The sequence below is a fragment of the Ostrinia nubilalis genome, chromosome 28 (assembly GCF_963855985.1).
Source record: "Ostrinia nubilalis chromosome 28, ilOstNubi1.1, whole genome shotgun sequence".
NCBI classification, from domain to species: Eukaryota; Metazoa; Arthropoda; class Insecta; order Lepidoptera; family Crambidae; genus Ostrinia; species Ostrinia nubilalis.
In genome coordinates, this window is record NC_087115.1 from 3681442 (window position 1) to 3694991 (window position 13550).

At 36.1% G+C, this 13550-nt stretch overlaps 2 protein-coding genes across 5 annotated transcripts; both read left to right on the plus strand.

Moving 5' to 3' along the window:
• Positions 1–4376: 4376 nt before the first annotated feature.
• LOC135085403 (swi5-dependent recombination DNA repair protein 1 homolog) lies at positions 4377–13045 on the plus strand. 4 transcript variants are annotated; one of them, XM_063980188.1, is made up of 16 exons: positions 4377–4462; positions 7211–7238; positions 8186–8215; positions 8356–8385; positions 8604–8738; positions 9285–9320; positions 9667–9747; positions 9976–9990; positions 10329–10627; positions 10664–10697; positions 10789–10887; positions 11110–11148; positions 11369–11470; positions 11694–11720; positions 11838–11945; positions 12262–13045. In XM_063980188.1, the coding sequence occupies exons 1-16, from the start codon at positions 4424–4426 to the stop codon at positions 12444–12446; spliced, it is 1287 nt and encodes a 428-aa protein (XP_063836258.1). In that variant the 5' UTR covers positions 4377–4423; the 3' UTR covers positions 12447–13045. The 4 variants fall into 4 exon arrangements, with proteins under 4 accessions (XP_063836258.1, XP_063836257.1, XP_063836259.1 ...); XM_063980187.1 differs by having other exon boundaries at positions 10329–10697; XM_063980189.1 differs by lacking the exons at positions 9285–9320; positions 9667–9747 and having other exon boundaries at positions 10329–10697.
• A 31-nt stretch (positions 13046–13076) lies between these two features.
• On the plus strand, positions 13077–13505 carry LOC135085200 (G-box-binding factor-like). Its single transcript, XM_063979954.1, has one exon. The coding sequence runs from the start codon at positions 13077–13079 to the stop codon at positions 13503–13505; it is 429 nt and encodes a 142-aa protein (XP_063836024.1).
• The last annotated feature ends 45 nt before the right edge of the window (positions 13506–13550 follow it).

Genomic DNA, 13550 nt, shown 5'->3' on the forward strand with positions numbered 1-13550 from the left:
CGTTATGGCGACAGATTTAGGTAAGATGGTGATAGCTAACCAGGCGAACTTAGAAAAAGCCCTGCCACCAACCACAGAGGCGGTGGAAACAAATTACGAGTACTTTAGTAGCCTATCCAAATACTTGACTAGTTCGTTTCAGCCAAATGACGTCCACTGCTGGACAAAGGATTTCCACAAGGACCGGTTCTGCGCCGCCCGCATTCAGGCACCTCCCGCGACCTTCACCAGATCGTCGGACCGATGATCTTGAAGGTCGCGAATTTTATTTTCCTGTAGCATCATGTCCGGTGTCCCTTCTTTGCTCACCCCTTTTGAGAGATATCGACCTCGAGTCGATGTCTCTCTGAAGGAATGCGCGAAGCCACATCAAGGGCTCTCGCGGAAGACCAGTTTCTTGACATACTCTTATGAGCATGATAAATGCTGGATAAATGCTGAGCGGGAGCCTATTGACACAGTGGCCCACTATTTTATATATTCGTTTTATTGTTTATAATTTGTGCCTACTGTGTTCAATAAATTCTATTTCTTTATTCTTTCTTTCATTTTTTTTGTAGAATCATCATAATAACATAGTTAACTTACATGAGTTACAACGGACACGATTTTCGATTCAGTCAAAAGGTGCCACTTGTCTAGACCTACTGGTGAAGCTCGCAGGAAGTAACTGGGTATTTCTCATCGCCACGGTTCTCATCGTCACCTTCGTGGCGAATTTTATTTCTAACTTATTTCAACATTTTGTAAACAAAAATTGTAGCGCTTGATGTGAAGATTGTATTCTCAGTAAATCAGTCAAATAGTGAGTCTCGTTTGGAAGCTTTAACGTTTTGAATTTTTTGATGCCACGAAAGTGATTCTGTACTTCACAGCAATTTTTTTTTTCACACTTTATTACTGTAAATGACTCTTAAGTGTTTATAAAACATATATTTTGTCTTATTTTCATAGATAAATAGCAATACCGTAATATAAATAGTAGGGTGGTCCTTATTCCTACGAAAAAACATTTTTTTCTTATATTTTGCGGGGCACCACGTAATTTGAATATTACCATATGAAAGTATTTCAATTTTTATTTTTATTTTTTAAAAGACATTTAGGGGTCACTACTAAGGTTTGAATTTTAAGTAAAAACACAAAATCTGTATTTGTTAGATTCATTTATTTTTATAGCCGAAAAATAAAAATATTACAAAATTATTGTTGTTGCTATGAACTAAGATATTTTGTACAATGTAAATATTTGAATCAATTATTTTTAAGATATAAGAGTTGACTTGTTAGTATCTCGACGCGTCGGTACCATGGTCGGTACAGAAGAGGGGTTGAGGGGAGAAGCGATTGTCTATTATATCTATGCGATGTTCATTTGCACGTAAAATATGATATAAACACTTAAATAAAACATTTATGAAACCATGATTTAAGATCTTCAAAGCTTTTTGTAAATATTTTGACAGCTGGTAGCGACCTCTAAATCTTAACCAAAAAAAAAAAAACAAAAAAAGCTAATTTCATATTTAGAGGTATATTCGAATGAGAAAGTGCCCCGGGGATAATTCAAAAGTCGAAATATAAGGACCACTCTAATAAAAAACTTAAATACAAGATAAAATTTTACCGATTACGTCACCTACTAAGTTACAAGATTCTACGCAATTGGTTTTAAGGGTGACACTGGTGGCATTCTGAAATGCTAAAGAAGCAAAAAACCGATTATCAGTACCTCAATAAAAAAAATTTTATTTAGTCCAGAGGGCCTCGTATTTTTGTTGTACAACTTTTAACTCAAACTTCAGATTAAAATCTTACAAACAGATACACAGTCACATATACAGACATACATACAGTCATACAGACAGATAACAAAAATACCCTTATTTATTTATTGATGTACTGATCTCTACTTACCACGTATAATTTATTAGTTATTAAAATATTGTAAAAACATAAACACCAGTCACTATATTTTAAAATAAACCAAAGCAAGAAATCACTTTCGTGGCCTAAAATCACCTTCGTGTATAAAACACCACGAAGGTGACGAAAATTTTAGTTTTTTATGAATTATCCTTAAATTTGAATTTAACGGTTCAAGTCGAATACTACACAAATAAGTCTAACATGTTAAGTTTTCAATAGCAAAGTTTCAATTAAATTGTTTAAATTTTAGAGGTAGAAAATATTGTTCAAGCAAGCGACGATATGTCGATTGATAATCACAAAAAGTTATGTATTTTTTTCGCGGAGCGACGTACCACCTATCTCACCTCCCCAATGGTCGAAGCGCGACTGACGTTAACCGAATAGAACGCTGTGATTGGTTGCTGATGTTCGGTTTAACGACAATCTTGTATTATAACTCAAAATTTTAGGTACCTAAAATCGTGTGACCAACGTATTTCGCTTTCTCAATTCAAAATAATTATAAGAAGATATTTTTTTTGACTATTGTGTGGAAAGTATATTTAATTAGGATGATTTTAGTATATGCTACACACAAATTGAATGAAAATTGTGAATGCAGTAACTAAATGTTTCATTGCAACCGAAGGTGTGACACGATGAGAACGCGAAAAATCACCCCGTTTTTTATCGTTTCATGTGATTTTTTCATATTATTTTTGCTTCTATTACGATAAAATTTATTTTGTATGTAGCTAAATATATATTTTATCATCTGATTTCAAAGTTATTGTTCTAATTTATACCGTTTATGAACTATTATTGTGTGACCATCAAATTTGAGTGTAAATGAGAAGTACCCAACTACCTGGATGCGGGCAGCGCAGTACCGGTCGTAATGGAAAATCTTGGGAGTGATCTTTGTCCAGCCGTAGACATAATTTAATTGAAACGACGAAGGAAAAATTTGTCCTTTACTACTTACCCTGTCCTTCCAATTTGCGCTATGTTTTAATGTTTATAGATCCTCCTAAGCACCTCAAAAAGATTTCCTGACATTTCCAGTTAGACCCAGACCACAAGACAGGGTCTTTATGAAGAGAGAACCTTTGGGAAATCAGGAGAATTTTCTGGAGAATTTTATTGTACTAGTATTTACAGTTGAGTTGCACCACCTAACTTTAACGGTAACTTTAATGATAACCGGTGTTTTTTTATGGAGTTGGACATATTTTTGACGTTTGTTAAAGTTAAAGTATGATGGTGCAACCCAGCCTTAGTTAAAAATAGCTTAGGAACTCCATGTAAAATCTTTTACACCCTGTATGCATGTTGGAAAATAGCTAAATAGTACCACTCCTTAATAAGGACAGTACCTTTATCAAACAATACCTACCTACTTATCTACTAGCGGTAACTATTGTTTCATTATTAATTTCTTTCTTATTAAAATTAACTTCTACCCACTATTACAATAATTTATAATGCGAACAGCTAGGGACTGGAATTCGCTGCCTGCTTGTCTTTCCAGAACACTATCTGGCCTTTTCAAGGCGAGAGTGAATAGGCACTTACGTACCATACCATCCTAGACGGCATCTCATTTTCAGGAGCAATTGCGGTCAAATACCTGCCTTGTTCAGCAAATAGAAGGCTTATGCCCCGTTTTCACCATCAATCCCTAATTTTTAAGTGTTCATATGGGTCACTTAAATATTAGGGATTACTGGTGAAAACGGGCATTAGCCCGGTTTGTGTGTTAATTTAATCGTCATCGTCATCATCATGGTCTCCACTGCACGAGAACGACCTTTTCTAAACTAGAGGCATATGGAGGATTTGGCCTCTCCACTCTGACCAAATATAAAATCCTACTAACAGAGGCAAACGGTAGTTTAGTAAAACAGGACCGCGTAGTAGAAAGAGGTCTGCATATACGGGACTATTCCCACCTCTCGTTCCCACCGCTGCAACTCCTGTGTAGCCAGGATCTACAGCTTGACCGCCAATAACCTAACCAGTGAAGGCCAAGTTTGTCCCGGGGGAAAGTTAAACTGTCATTGGACCCGCAACATTATGTACATAATGTTCCATTAGGTATACCTACTTACCTAAATAATGTAATACTTACCTAAAAATCGTAATCATTGTGTACTTTGGGTAGTAGGTTAGTGTTAATAATCAAAATTGTTATTACGTTTTGGACAGTGACGTCATCAGTAAGACCAATATTAGTAAAAATTCACGCGAAATAATACAATATTTTCACAACAATAAATTGTCCATAATCAAACATGTCAATTGACTATTTATTCGCTCATTATTTATTACTGATCCCGAACAATGGCGCTGTTTAATCAATTGTTACAATTATTTATTAGTTTACTAAGTACGTGAGTGGTAATTATTTGTATTGGTCCACTTTTGAGTATAAAAACTGAGTTTTTGAGTCGGAAAAGTATAGTCATTTTGACTTCATCGGTCTATATAGGACTTATATCCATAGGCCAAAATGCGTGGGACAGCGGTGATTTGGTTGTGCGCTCTCAGCGTAAGTAAACTTTTATCTTTTTAACTCATATTGTTCTTCTGTTTGTCTTAACATCTGATTGGGCTCCTAAGATTCATCTTAGAGTACCACAAGGTTAGAATTATCTCGGCCATCACTGGTTGGGTTTTGCTGGTCAAACTCCTGTACAGTCAGGATCTACCAGGCCCTGTCATCCCTCGTGCCATCCTTATTTCCACAATCATCCTTTGAACTAGACCGTTTAACATCTGAACTCCTATTTTCTATTGCCCCTAGACGTATTTCCTTGTTCAAATTACTTCAGAAGTGTGTAGAAAAGCTTCTATATTTTTACCCGACTGTGTAAGGAGGGTTATTTTTGAATGCTTCACACCTTATTACACCATTGCCACGAAGTTATCATAATGAAACTCTATCAACACATCCCTGCGTGGATTATAGTGATAGATACCACGATTATTAAACAACCATTATTAATTACCCTTAATTATTAAAACTTTGTTTGTCACCTGTTATCTGCTTTGCAATGGAAGGAAGTTGAACCTTCACTTCGAACTCCTCCTATGTTCTTCTGATTAATTTCGTTGCGGGTCCAATGACAGTTTAACTTTCCCTGGCTACACAGGAGTTGCAGCGGTGGGAACGAGAGGTGGGAATAGTCCCGTTTAGCACACGATGCTATTGTCTGAACACGAAATTGTGTGCTACTGAAATTCGTCCGCCACTTCTCAGCACCAGCTTATATGCTGTCTTAAACAGCTGGCAAACTATGTTAAAATGATTGTTTAAGTACCATGAAAAGAGCTTCATCATCATCATCATTTCAGCCATAGGACGTCCACTGCTGAACATAGGCCTCGCCCAATAATTTCCACAAAGGCCGATTGGTAGCGGCCTGCATCCAACGCCTTCCTGCTACGTTTATGGGGTCGAATTTAAAAGAGCTTCCTAATAAACAATTTGAATTAACGTAAGTGCGCCTATTAACGACCCCCCAAAATTTGTATTCAATTACCGCCCTATTTTTCTTTCTTTCATAAAAGACATAATAACAGGTTCCAGAAAACACGTTACCTAAAAAATATCTAGGTATGTTTATTGACTATCAAAAGGATTAAAGTTTGTGTTCGTAAATAACCAGTAAACGGAGTTATTTGACATTAAATGGGACGCGCCCGCAACGGACGCACTTTTCATACTAACGCGCTCCCAGCTACTTAAGGTGCACCTTGTTATTAATTAGCGATTTTAACACATTTAAAATGAGTATACCAACATGTTTTTGCATAACAATATTAATTCGTACTTTAGTTTCCTTAATAAACCCTCAATATAGCCCTCTCGCTGTATTTTTGTGGCTTAAATACATTTTTAAATAAGGGCGGTAATAGAAACACTTTTCATAATTTGGTTCCTAATAACGACCCATGGCGTTGTTAGAATTTTGATAAAGTTTTTTATTTTAATATTTATATCTTTAATTACGCATTTAACCTCCATTTTGTTGTCTTGATCGATTCATAAGAATATTTCACATAGTTAAATCAATTAACGCCATACGTTAATTGTCATAGGTTTGGCATAAAACTGCAATGAACATTAAAGAATATCTCTAATAATGTATGACAATAGATTTTATAAAAACATGTTAAATTCTTATTAAAACCTATTTGATATAAAATAAACCTAATAAAAATGATACTTCACTGATCACGTCTTCATTAAAGTAGATATTTTAGCTGGTTACTGTTTTTTTTTACGGTCGCTAATAGAATAAAGTAATCTTCATACTTGATTCTATTACCGCCTCATAACTATAACGCCACCTGCGAAGACTTATAAGCCTGTATTTTGTATATAACTAACATTTATGACATGACACCAAACCAATCATGCTTTATCACAACTATTATGTAACGATTTAAGATCTTTTGAATAATAAAAAAATAATTTAAAATAAGTATACAGACAGTGTCCAATTGTCCATAGTTTAAATTAAAATACACAATTACACACAATTAAAATCAAAAACATAAGTCAAAAACTAATTAAAAATTATAGTCAAATTAAAAATAAAAATAAAATGTTAAATGAAAATTATTTTTTATAAAACTCAAATATAGTTTAAATAATGACCCCCACTACTCACTAGAACACCGGGTTCTGCGTAATCAAGTATAATAGAGGAATTTATTATTTTACTATTTCTGCTTGATTATTTATTTATTTTCGAGAAGCGTGCCTTTTCTTTTATAATAATAAAAAAAAATAACTTGAAAAAAACATATTTAACTAAAACTAAAAGCAAAACAAATTTAACTTGAAAAAATCAAGTGGTTCCCGAACCTCTGAGCGGGAATCGAACCCGTGCCTCTCGGAATATACCCAATTGAAGAGCAATATTCTTAGCGGTCGGTAATAGAAACAGAAAAAACGTTAATAGAAACACACCTCGTCTATAGGTCGGTAATAGAAACAACTGCTTTTTCAAATTAAATTGCTATTTATTAATTATTGTGTGATTGAATACTCATTGTTACTACTTGAATTCAAAGATTACTTCATCATTGTTATAAATAAATTAAAGTGTCTTTTCTATCACCACGTCTTACATCTAATTTTCTAAGGTTTATCCGAAGTCAGCTTAAACTGGCGGTAATAGGCGCATTTACGTTACTTTCGCTGTCAAGATTTCGCGGTAGTTAGAGGTTAGTTCCTTTCTCATCCTTATGAACTTTTTTTAACTTAACTCATGTTTTCATTTTTCAGGTACTGAGCGCGAGTGCTGCTCCGCAAAGTGAGTGTAATTTAGTTAATTTAGTCTAGTTTATAGATAATATTAACTCTTTCTGAAAAATAAACTTTCTGGAAAGGACCTTCATTATGTTTATCTCCCTCACTCACCCATGCCTGTGCCATGCTGGCATGAGTAAGAAAGAGAGATAGAATGACAGAACGGGTCTATTTGGACAAAATTAGTGTCCGTTTAGTAAATTTAAAAAGCTTAACTTTTCATTATATTGCTTAGGCATTAAGGCAATATTGTTTAGCAGTATTTAGTTAGCCGTTACAGATTTAAATATTGCTTACCAATTTTAATCCAATTGGCATCTTTCGTTGTTGAGATATTTGAGAAAAATTCACTTTTCGGGAACATTACAATTTAATCAATTTTTAATTTAAATGCAATAAGCAATATTCCAGAAAGATTTTGTTTATCTAATGCCCGTTTTCACCATCAATCCCTAATTTTTAAGTGACACCTATGAAAACAAAAAGCCTTTAAAAAATATAGGGGTCACTTAAAAATTAGGGATTGATGGTGAAAACGGGCATAATACCATCAAAGGTAATTGAAAATTATAGTCCACGCCAATAGGCTTTTTGCAAACAAATACCTTAAAAAACTCTATCTTTATTTGAATTTGAACTGACTTAAAAAAACTAGAGTAAAGTTGAGAAGAAGATTTTAAAAACCAATTTGAGACATATTATAAAAATATGTCAAAAAGTATTAAAAAAGTTCTATTCGCGTGTGATATAATAAAGTTTACCATAAAACGATATTAGTCTCAAATTTTGGCATTTCAAGCTATATTCAGGCGTTCACTTTAGTGAGCTTTCGTAGCTTAAGTAGTTAGTAAGATAAACCGCGAATATTTCGTTTGATATTCCTGGAAAGGTGGTCACTTTAATTTCCAGAATAACTTTTTTATTTTATTTATTAAAGTATGTATTTTCCAGACCAAGAATATGAACTTGAGTCCAGTAGTGGTGAGTTTCTGAACATTTTTATGTATTTTTAGCTTTTTTGATGATTTAATAATTCATTTTTAAGTAACGTTGCTATATTCTATGTTATTAGTTTTTTTTATTAGTGGAATAAGATATTAAAAATTAATATTTTGTTGTAGAATTTGATGAAATGGAGTCGGACGTCGAAAGTAAGTGCGCTAGATAGTAATGAATTAAATTTTATGTGAAAATGAGTCTTTTGTTTAGTTAGATATTAAAAGAAAATGATAAACAGTTAGTTAAATCTTGTAAAAAATGCAATAAAATAGATGCTTGGCTTGAATATTGTTATTGGCTAATATTGTCGCTACGAACCTTTTATAAAGTTTACAATTGAAACAATTCTAACCAATTTTAACTACTTTAGCCGACGAAATTGTCGAAATCTCGAAAAAGACGCAAGAAGGCGTGGAAACTGAAAAAGAAATCATCAAGAAGAGAGACAAGAAGTTTTCAGAAAATTCCCACTACGGATCTCGTGCCCAATACTATAACAATATAGGTTAGTTTATTTTAAGAATTTACACCTACAATATTCAATATTGCGTTAATATAGTGTCTAAGTATGTATAATCCATTTTCATTAACTAGTTTTGTCAATCATTATTTCAAATAATTATGTTCAATTTTATAACAATCACATTATTTTTCATTAATTTGGACATTAATTTGTTTAGTATCATTTTTTTAAGTTCAGTAAATAGTGCATTTTTAGTTTTCATTTGTTTGAAGTTGTAATGTCTTCATTATTACCTACTCGAACATCGAAATATCATTTAATTATGTAAGTGCTTTTATGATTACTTCTATCTTATTATGGAGAAATGAAGGAGCAACTTGATCTCTATTATTAGTACAAAAGGGCTCTCTCTATCGTGATCGTGATTTTAGAAGAAACAAAACCCAAGAGATTGATTATGAGAATGAAGAAACGACGAAATGAGTATTTACAATATCAATTGCTTTTATAAGATTTTTTATAACAATGAATTAATTTACAGTAATACAAAACTATGAATTTAGACTGTATTAACTATTTCGGTTACAGGGAAACCACACCGGGTCATTGAACTCGAAGTGCCAGGTTAGAAAGTTTTTTATAAAGCCTTCGATAAAGTAATTATGGAGAAAATATAAAAACTTCAGTGAAAACACTTAAGTTTTTAAATAATTTACAAAGATAAGACATTTAAGAGAAATATATATAATCACTTCTAAGATAAATGAACATTACTTTTTACAAAATGAAATGGAGTAACGCAAGGGTTCATACTGGGGCCGATTCTTTTTATAGTGTCAAAAATTCAAAAATAACAGCAAAATTAACACATAACTTCCAAAGTAGATACGAATAATAATAGCAGAAAAATAGAAAAAAAGAAAGAAAGGTACGTTTATTACAAAATACTGATCATGAAATATATTTTCAGATGACAATGTAAATTATGAAGTGGTAACTTTACCAAAAGAAAGAGATAGCCCTATTGTTACTATGCAGTTAGTTCCGCTGGGTAAGTACTATAGAAATAGGACACAGCCACGGAATCAAGTAGTTTGATATAATTAAATTTATAAGTTGTTTAAGTCATGATACTTAGATCAAGAAAATCATTCAAGCCTTGTGAGCACCACGGACTAACAGAAGCATGGAAGAAGACATCTGAGAAACTTAGTTTTTGTGGTCTATTCCTCCTGGAATCGGTCTATAATTAAATACCGTCATCTGTTTTTTTTTTCAGGCTCAGGAGCACCAGGTAAGAAGTCACTTGGAAGCTAAAATTAAAACAAATGTTGAACAACTGAATAAAGCGGTGTGCCACCGATACTTGCACAGAGAAATGCCTAGTTTGAGACTATGAAAGAATCAGTAATAGATTTATTCACACGCGTGCGACTACATTGCCCGAAACGAATTTCTAATACCTACAATTGGGGTTTTAAAGTTTTCATGATCAAATTACCCCAAAATTTTGACGTTATTGAATATAGTGTACAGAAGTTTTGTGCAACGTAGTCCATGTTCTTTATAATAAGGTAAATTAAAGACGCCTATCAAGACGTCTAGGTAACAACAGTCCATTATCTTTCACAGGTCCTATAGCACCATGGCTTCCATCACCACCTCAGCAGCCACTACCATGGCAGCAATGGCCACAGCCACCAGTCCCATGGCACTTACAGCCACAAATTCCTCAATGGCAGCAGTGGCAGTCTTGGCCATGGCAGTTCCCAGTGGGACCTGTGAGTCCAGTGGGTCCTGTGGGTCCAGTGGGTCCAGTGAGTCCTGTGGGTCCAGTGGGTCCAGTGAGTCCAGTGAATCCAGTGGGTCCAGTGAATCCAGTGGGTCCAGTGGCACCAGTGAGTCCAGTGGCACCAGTGGCTCCAGTGGCTCCCGTGGCTCCAGTGGCACCACTTCCTCCAGTAGGCCCAGTGGCACCACCTCCACCAGTGCCACAACCAGGTAAATAACACGTTATTTTTTGTTTTTATATTTAATAATAAAACGTTTTTAGTATTGTGCCTTGTCTTGACATTCATTGTTGGATTTACAGAACCGATTTCTTCCGAGTCTTCATTGAAGACTGAGTCAGAATATCACAATGCTCAATCGCAATCTCAGAGGTCGAAAGCATCGCATAAATCGAAAAAGTGTAAGTTTTGATTTTGCTCCACTGTTTCAGGTTTGGTTACTATATTTTTATTAATTACAAATAATGGAAGATAGAAAAAAATATTGTTTGGTTCATAAAAACTATTTCACTCCAACATCTTGGAATTTTTTATTCCAGTTTGGATATTCGTTAAAACTAATGATATCGCTTCACCTATTTGACTATTTGCATTTGTGTATTAAATTATTATTTTTTCTTCAGCCAAGACCGGTAGTTCTGGAAACCCAAGCGCAACTCCAGGTAAATATCTAATCTTTATTTTTATTAAACCAGCTAGTTATTCAATCATTATTTTATCTTCTTCTTCTTGTCAACAAAAAACCTACACAGTGTCAGCTCAAAACTCTGCTACAAGAATGGCGTTGTCAGTAGCATTCATAAAATCTTCCTGCGATGATACTTGATGACAAACCGAAGTCTAACAAATCCGATCACAACAATAATTATTAACTTGTTGCAGTGACTATCATCAAAGACGAATCAAACGTGTCCTCCGAGTACCGACAGGCTGCCCAGTCTTCTCAGAGAAACTCTCTACAGGCGACCAACTCACAGACTACATGTATGTACCTATTTACCAAAAGAAGTCAGCCCTGACATGTAGGATTTGAGAAAATCCTTGAAAACATTTTTACAACTAAAATTTTGGGTTATCAGTTATAATTAGCCAGGATAGATTTTAATGTAGTTGTTACGATTTAAATCTAGTTTATTAAAATGAGATGTGTAAATTGACGATATTTTCATTGACAATTCAATTTATGGTCTTAATTTCGTTCTTTCAGCTGGGGTTGATGCATACGGAAACCCAGGTAATATATTTTTACCTCAATAAGACAAGTATTCATTCAAAGTTTATTGTACTGCATTTTTAAGTCATGTTAGTTTTTTTTTTAAAACCGGTAAACTGACAAAAACTATCATTACAGTGATCATCGAGACAGCAGAGTCTGATTCAAACGAGTCATCGTCCAACCAGCAGTCAAGCCAGTACGGAAAGAACAGTGCTTCCCGATCATCTAGAATTATCGCTGCAGGTAACATTATAAAGGATGTAGCACACTAATTAACCCGGAAAGGTATCGTAACATATCCGCTGGAGGCGGTCAGTATTCTTTGTAACGTAAACGCCTTGCCTCGTGATTGACAGAGCGCGAAAAGCGACAACAGCTCACGAAAGGGGATACGGTGTTGATCTCTTTTAGAGTTGATAAGTCTGCTATGAGTACTAAAATACTAAATGGCTGGATAGAGATAGATATTATCTAAAGCTCAGAGTTCGAATTCCGAAAACTCGAGAACTACTGAACGCTTTTTTATACTAACTAAATAAATATTATTACTAATTCTCAGGAACAGACTCACCAGTCGTCGAGGAGAGTTCATCTGAGGAAAACTCCTCTTCACAGCAACAGTCTTCGTCTACACAGTCTTCTAGCTCTAAGAAATCTTCCAAAAAAGTTGTTGGTAAGTATAGTCTGGTCTGTGAGCACGTAGAATTTTGTCCAATAACCCCAAGCTACTTATCCTTATCGTAATTATATTGCTGTCGCGACTGTGCGACGGGCGCCCGCAGTGAGAGTGCGAGCAAAATTTTACGTGCTCACAGACCGGGCTTAAGATAGCTATAACTAATAGAACTGACGGCCGATGGGGCAGCAAGGTTCTGGAGTGGAGGCCGCGTACCGGAAAACGTAGCATGGGACGTCCACCCACAAGGTGGACCGACGACATCATGAAGGTAGCAGGAAGGCGCTGGACGCAGGCCGCTACCAACCGGGCAACAAGGAAAGCATTGGGGGAGGCCTATGTTCAGCAGTGGACGTCCTATAGCTGAGATGATGATGATGAAGATAGCTATAAACTGTACTGTCATGGGCAATAGAAGCGCTTTGGCACTACGTACATACGATCCGAATCCTATGTAGGACGAAGCACACTTATCAAACCGGACATGGATCGTAACCGTTCATCTTAAGGCAGTCAGTATTCTTTATATGGAACTCCGTACACAGGAAGCTCACCAGGACAACAGCCAGGAGGCTCGCCAGGACATCACCCAGGAGGCTCGCCAGGACAACAGCCAGGAGGCTCGCTAGGACAACAGCCAGGAGGCTCGCCAGGAAGCTCGCCAGGCGGCCCAGGAACACCAGGAGGCCCAGGATCTAATGGAGAACCAGGAACACCAAGTGGTCCAGGATCTAATGGAGAACCAGGAACACCAAGTGGTCCAGGAACACCAGGCTCACCAGGCCACCCAGGCGTACCAGGTGAACCAGGTACACAAAGTGGTCCAGGAACACCAGGAAGTCCAGGAAATAAACCATGCAAAGGCAAGCCAGGTTTGCCAGGAGGACCAGGAGTGCCAAGCAGCCCAGGAACACCAGGATCAGGTGGTCATCCAGGAACACCAGGCTCACCAGGAACACCAGGAGGACCAGAAGCACCAGGAGGCCCAGGATCTAATGGAGAGCCAGGAACACCAAGTGGTCCAGGAACACCAGGCTCACCAGGCCACCCAGGCGTACCAGGAGAACCAGGAACACCAAGTGGTCCAGGAACTCCAGGCTCACCAGGCTTACCAGGTGGCCCAGTAACACCAGGAGGACCAGGGGGCCCAGGAGCACCAGGAGGCCCAGGAT

What these genes read in the sequence shown, in the direction of transcription:
- LOC135085403 (XM_063980187.1), top strand. Translation starts at nt 4,424, where the DNA reads ATGCGTGGGACAGCGGTGATTTGGTTGTGCGCTCTCAGC. An exon ending in TTTGGTTGTGCGCTCTCAGC is followed by an intron (nt 4,463 to 7,210) that starts GTAAGTAAACTT and finishes TTCATTTTTCAG; the next exon opens with GTACTGAGCGCGAGTGCTGC. An exon ending in GACCAACTCACAGACTACAT is followed by an intron (nt 11,471 to 11,693) that starts GTATGTACCTAT and finishes TCGTTCTTTCAG; the next exon opens with CTGGGGTTGATGCATACGGA.
- LOC135085200 (XM_063979954.1), top strand. Translation starts at nt 13,077, where the DNA reads ATGGAGAACCAGGAACACCAAGTGGTCCAGGATCTAATGGAGAACCAG.